A 6,527-nucleotide genomic window follows, 5' to 3' on the forward strand; every position below is an offset into this window, starting at 1 on the left:
GTACGTCGATTCAGTATAACCTTTTTTGTGCCGTGACTCGACATTGAATGGCGATTTAGTGGAAATGAGCAAAATCTGTCTGAGTTTAAACATTTGATTTAGATTATTACTAGAATTTGCGATGTTATCCCTTGGTGTAAACACTGCATCAATAGCATTAGTGTATAACTGTTTCTTGCCCACACACTCATGATAAGTCTGAAGCAGCCTTCGAGTAGAAATTTATTGTAATTACTATTTCAATTTATTCCCAGTTTCAAAAGAACGTGCTTGCATGGAAATATACATTATTCAAGTCATTGTGATAGTTGCGATGGGGGAGACTGCAGTTGAGAAAATTTCCTCTTTGCTACCGGCGACGATAGCAGCATCACGGAAACAGATTCTCGTGCTCTCCAAAGTATTTAGCAACCGAGCTGATCATGGCTGAAATTGGAAAAATGTATTCGGTTTGATATATATTTATAATTTCTATATCTTTATTCATCAATGCTCTACAATTCCACAACCCAGTGAACAATATCCAACATAGATAATACATGCAATAAAATACAGAGTTTAAGAACGTTGGATCGCACCATGGGAGTGAATGTAAACTCTGTCTGGTTGACAGAGAAGTTAATGATTGTTGCTGATTCACGCAGGGCAGTGGTTCCCAAACGGTGGGGAATTCTCCACTGGTGGGAAATTTAATGATTTCTGGTGGGTAATAGACGCATTTGTTCAAAATTATATATAGGACAGTCTACATATTCACGGAGACACATGCGCAATTACCGTTACCAGTTAACTGCTCTCGAATGTATGTATCGAAAATTATATTGCGTGTTGTTCACAAAACATCATTTTAAACTCTATGGATGGCCAATCATGGCGTCAAAAACGCATCCAGTACGACTAATTTGACGTTAAATAACGCTTTTGCGAAATTTTGCGAAGCCCCCCAGAAGTTAGGTTTATCACCCTGCGGGGGCCCAAGAACAACGTTTTTTGGCGGACCCGACGAAGTGCTGTTACGGTCCTGGTGGGGAATGAAGGCTCGGAATAAATCTGAAGTGGGGAATGAAGACGAAAAGGTTGGGAACCACTGACGTAGAGTGACATATCGCACCTACACGGGTTGACTTGAAAGAAACATATCATCGAACCTTTACAATGCGAGTTCTTATCCTGCAGTCCATGAACCCTCGGGGGGTCCGACGACTGTGGCTTCATAAACGGATAATGTCGACCGCTATAAAACTATACTGTATACTTAATTATAACATATGTGCCCTTATTTTCACTGATTTTCAGTATTCATCACGGCCAACATAGCCACGCAGACGATAGAAACATTAATAATTATACTTTAATTGGTAATCAAGCCGTGACCAGGGCTAGACAAAAGTAATGCAATCATCTGCCTCTCCACGACATCACAGAAAAAAACCGTCAAGAAGTAGGCAACTGACTTATATGATAAAGAGACAAAATCTAATAGCTGCGTAACGCGATTTATATTTCCTAATATCACCAGAAAGAAGTGTTCTACGCACTCAGCCTGCATTGCTGCACGTAACATTTCTTGCATTTTTTTGTCGTTTGGAGTTCTTCGGCACTCCGGAAATGAGAATCCTCGCACTCCTCCAGCGTGAATCTGTGGAACACGTAACACCACCAGCCTTTATAGCCTAAAATTAACAGACAAAATGTTGGGATGAATGACGATGAGCAATTGCGCTTATTCACTGCGACACCATTGCTTGCTACACATACCACAATGCTCTCCCATATAATGGCTGCAAGTGCCTAACGGTTCTTCCGGACACTGGTATTCCAAATTGCATTTCATCGCGCATTCGTTTGCAGCCAATACCTTTTTCTTCATATCTAGGAATTATAACCGCAAGTTGAAATAAGTTTTGAATTGAAATGCTCAATGTTATAATCATACTTCGCTGGAGTAATAAATGCTACGTTAGAAAATACACAATATAGTAGGAGGGCAAGATATATATAAACATAAGCTATCATATATAGTTGTACCAGGGGTGGTCAAAGTAGTAAGTGTTTATATTCAAATAGAAGTAGCAATTTCGAAGACTTTTCACAACTACTTTGAGTATACGTGGAAAATGTAAATTTGAAAAGTACTCAAGCAGGTACTTTCTAAAATCAGATTATGGTCAATGGGTCACATACATTTAGCAGTCATAATGATATAGTCCGTTTCGATATTGCGGGTGCATCTTCGCTATACTAACGCAAAATGAGCAATTAGGGTACAAATAGGTGTCATTTTCAGAAAACATATTAAGTTTTCACGATACAGGAGATCTTTTACCAAGTTGTCGTGACCATTCCACTTCTGATAGGTAGCCTATTATATCAGGGGCGGGCAACTTAGGGCCCGCGGGCCGGATCCGGCCCGTAAACGGATTTTGAGCGGCCCGCAGACATATCCAACCCTGAAAGAGAAATTTCAACCTGAATCATGGACATTTTTTGCGTGACTGAATAAATCCGAATTTGCCAACCTGAGAAAGATGGCCTTCAAACTACGTGTTCTGATCGGATCTACGTACATTCGCGTGCAAATATTTTCGATCACGAACATTAACAAGACAAGGCTGCATCCCAATCTAACTGATGTTTACATGCAGTCCATACTGAAGACTTCTTAGTCGAACATGGAGCCAGAGTTGAAAGAACTTGTTGCTAACTTTGATCGACCACATTTGTCTCATTGACTTCAACAGCTATTGAAGTACATTATGGTTAGTAAATTCATTAAACACTGTTTTTGTCATAGTAAATGCTTTAAACTTGATGTTCACATTAAATACGATTTATTTCTTGTATAGGTGGACAAATACGCGATTAATGTATCGATTCAGGAATCCGGCCCGTCAACTGCTTCATTTTCCCATATCCGCCCGGCCGACTAGAGAAGTTGCCCGTCCCTGTATTATATGCAAGCATATCCCGAAACTAATTCCTACTTTATACAATCCAAAGCGTAAAAATGATGCAGATTGCCTGAAATAGAAGTGGAATGAGGCAATCCAAAAACATTACCTCTTCAGTAAGTAGTTCAAGCTGGAAAAACCTACTTGAATTCTTTGCAAACGTAGAAGTAAGCCTACTTCGTTACCGGATACAGCTCTGAGTGCTACTATACGTTGCATTAGCTGTGTTTGAAGCATGGTGACTTGTATGATAGTCTTACCTTCACTGACGCATTTTTCTCTGCACATGTGGCAGTTTTCAAGTCTATCGTACAGCTCTTTCGTAAATGTGCAAACACCGTTGCAGCCAATATGTGCGAGGTGGATGCAGTCGTACCAAAATGGAGACATGGTATCACCTGTAGAAAAGCAATAATTACATGTCATGATGCAGCAAGCTCATGTGCGGTGGCGTTATAAACTTGCGCCATGAAGTCTTGTATGACATAGTCAGTAAAGCATAATCTACTTACTACATTGTTTGGAGTAGCATGTGACGCACTCGGGAGGCGCTTGTCTGGCAATTTCCTCGTTTTGCTCTTTGGTGTAGCATGAATCTGGACCTACACATTCGTGCAAGCAATCTCTGACTTGCGGATAAATTTCATTCCAGAGACTGACATGCTTATTGGTTTCATCTGAAACATATATCCAGCGTGATATGCAAACATAAATGCGATTGACATTATGTTACGAGCAGGACCGAAACAGCACTTCGTCAACCCCCCCCCCCCAAAAAAAACACGCTGGTCTTTTCCCTCCCCCCCCCCCCCCCCCCCATAGGGGGATAAACCAAACTTCTGTAGGGCTGCGCCTCCAGACCACCAACAACCTGTACGTTTTTACCGCTATTTATCAACGATGTTTATTGTGCTAATGAGTGAGTAAGCCTATATCGCCTAAACGCGCGAAACGCGAAACGCGAAATCTTTTATAATTCATTATTGAATCGGTCGATATGATCGGAAATAGCATGTATATTGCTATCATTTTTTATCATCTCTCTGCTCACGTAATCAGATTTAGCAATAGAGCTCAACTAGGCGTATCGGAAAATGTAGGGCCCGTAAACAATAATTAAACATATTCGGGCGAATCAGTTGGTGTATTGACTTCGTTACATGATGTTATTTCGTGACCTTCTGTCTGCTATGTCAAAAATATTGGAAGCGCTCTAATGTACCAAACTAAGAGACGAACACGATTTTAGATTGGTATTTCTTCACTGACAAATAATTTGTCCAGCGGAAGGACATTTGTCTTGTGAGGTTCAGATTGCCAGGACAGGACAGGCCTAAAACTTGATGTCTTGGTGCGTTGCGGCGCGGTAATGGACGACGCCGAAATGCCCATTTCTGTAAGGGCAGAGATCATGAAGATAGATTACCGATAAAATCGACAATCGCGTTCACCATGATTCAACAACTCAGGATAACAGACCCCAGTTGATCGCAGCGCACGAAGTTGGTTTAAATCTCATGATTTAACAAACCGGAACTAACTATTGTTAACTAGTAATCTATAAAAATTGCGTAGTCTACACTGCGTAACATTTCTGCACCATTGCATAGCGATATATCTATCAATATTATTTATTCCGTTTCTTTACTGTACCGTACTGATTACGCACGGCTTTCTTTTCGCGGAGATAATAATTCTACCTATTATAGTCGCAGTACCTTTATCAGCAAGCCCCTGTGTCATTCAACAAGTTGACAACTGTGACAGACAATAACGCCTTTTCACATTATGATGAAGCAGATAACACCACTTGATTAAAAACTTGGACACCTCGAGTATTCATTGCGCGTAACCTTATCCAACTTTATGCGTCGCGATTAGCAGTTTATAATCATACGATTAGCATTATTCGGGATATGCTAACTTTATGATCTCCGCCTAAAATGAGTCCCGATCACCAGTTTTTAATCACACGATTAGCAGTTTGCCGGATCAGCTAAATTCATGATCTCTACCCTAAATCATGTGTATATTTTCGCGGGGGAAGGGTACCCAACAATCCAGATATTTGACACCAATAAATCGCGCGCAGCTCCCAAAAAGTTGCATATATTTTCAAAAAATATTCTTTATTTTATGTTACATCACGAAATAATTTGGGCCCCCCTCGAGCTCGGCCCCCAATTGAGGGGTTTGGGGTGTGGCAGTTACGGTCCTGATTACGGGCAGAATCTATCGCCCCGACTGTATATTTAGGGTAATCGGACAGAAGGGCGGGCCAGCGAGTTATGTAGCGGGTAGATATATCGACGTGACATCAACGGAACTGCGTGTGAATCAGCAACAAACATGTCGGCCTCAGTAATTAGAACACCGTTATCATCGAACATCAACAAGCATGGTTCTGAACAGACTCGACAACTGGATGATTAATTGATTATAGTTTTCCAATTGGACTAATTAGAGAGCGAAATCTCGGTGATCTAATTTTCCTCTCCTTTGTAAAATCGTTTTACGCTCTAATTTCAATTCTAGTCCAATTTCTGGTTTTCCTGAAAAAGATACAGAAGAGCTGCGTATAGTTCGAATCGAGACAAGCTTGTTTTACAGACATTTCCACACTCACGCTCTTGAGAATGGGCTCTGATTTGACATTGGCGTAACTGGATTTTTGTTTTAACTTCTTCTAATTCTGCATTACATTCAAATTCAACGTTTTTGCGAATTCAGTAACTAATTATAATCAGTTTTGGAATATCTGCGTCGCCTACATATCAATTTGGCCCAAAGTTAAAGGCTACACTACATGGAAGCAGGTCAATTATTCGAACAGGCGACCGCGGAGTATTGCTCCTTCAAATTCCAATGTGTTAAGTTATGCTAAACTGAAAAATAGAATGCTCTTTGAGGTATATTACCACGAATTTATTTGTGACCAACTGAGCAATGTGACAATGACCAACGCACTTAACGTCGTAGTTGTAAGATGTTTTTCGTCACTAAAACCATAGTCATGTCGAACGCACTCCACTGATTTCCTAAAACCGACGAAAAATGGCAACTCAATGCACATCCAAGCTACTTTCTAACTGAAGGATTTACAACGACTTACGTCAGACCCAATATTTTTCATACCTTCATCTGGTGATCCTAAGTTGCCAGGACAAATATTGAACCAGCATAGAAGTAAAGCGTATGCGCTCGATTTCTTCATGGCGGTGCTGCAGACCCGATATTGCAAGTATAGTATGATATCCTCTCAATACCCTAGCGAGTGTCATGAGTATAGGAAAATGTCACATATATATTTGGCTTGTCTCATGCCTTCGAGCCATTATTTGCTTGTCACCATAGGGCAGTGCACACTGTACTTTACAGCTATGTCTTTCAGGTGCCCGTCGTATATGTCGCCGTTACTTGAAAAGGTGTAAGATGAATGACCATCAGAATGGGATGTTAGATATACATTCGTAAACGTCTCGCAAACTGTCGATGTTTTGGAACGTGAAGTTGTAAATTTATAGACAACCGAATGACAGTATGCGCTAAACATAACGACTATTTGTCACAATCGAT

At 40.6% G+C, this 6,527-nt stretch overlaps 1 protein-coding gene across 1 annotated transcript; it reads right to left on the minus strand.

Moving 5' to 3' along the window:
• Positions 1–204: 204 nt before the first annotated feature.
• Positions 205–6,247, minus strand: LOC145432996 (uncharacterized). The gene is made up of 6 exons (XM_080309866.1): positions 6,087–6,247; positions 3,464–3,628; positions 3,212–3,349; positions 1,759–1,872; positions 1,539–1,673; positions 205–426 (listed from the first exon to the last, which is right to left on the minus strand). The coding sequence occupies exons 1-6, from the start codon at positions 6,163–6,165 to the stop codon at positions 371–373; spliced, it is 687 nt and encodes a 228-aa protein (XP_080165992.1). The 5' UTR covers positions 6,166–6,247; the 3' UTR covers positions 205–370.
• Between the last annotated feature and the right edge of the window lie 280 nt (positions 6,248–6,527).

This window comes from Botryllus schlosseri, chromosome 2 (genome assembly GCF_051294905.1).
Source record: "Botryllus schlosseri isolate E-star chromosome 2, Bs_hap1, whole genome shotgun sequence".
Classification (NCBI taxonomy): domain Eukaryota; kingdom Metazoa; phylum Chordata; class Ascidiacea; order Stolidobranchia; family Styelidae; genus Botryllus; species Botryllus schlosseri.

What these genes read in the sequence shown, in the direction of transcription:
- LOC145432996 (XM_080309866.1), bottom strand. Translation starts at nt 6,165, where the DNA reads ATGAAGAAATCGAGCGCATACGCTTTACTTCTATGCTGGTTCAATATT. An exon ending in AGAAAAATGCGTCAGTGAAG is followed by an intron (nt 1,873 to 3,211) that starts GTAAGACTATCA and finishes TATAATTCCTAG; the next exon opens with ATATGAAGAAAAAGGTATTG. An exon ending in CGTGCAGCAATGCAGGCTGA is followed by an intron (nt 427 to 1,538) that starts GTGCGTAGAACA and finishes TTCCAATTTCAG; the next exon opens with CCATGATCAGCTCGGTTGCT.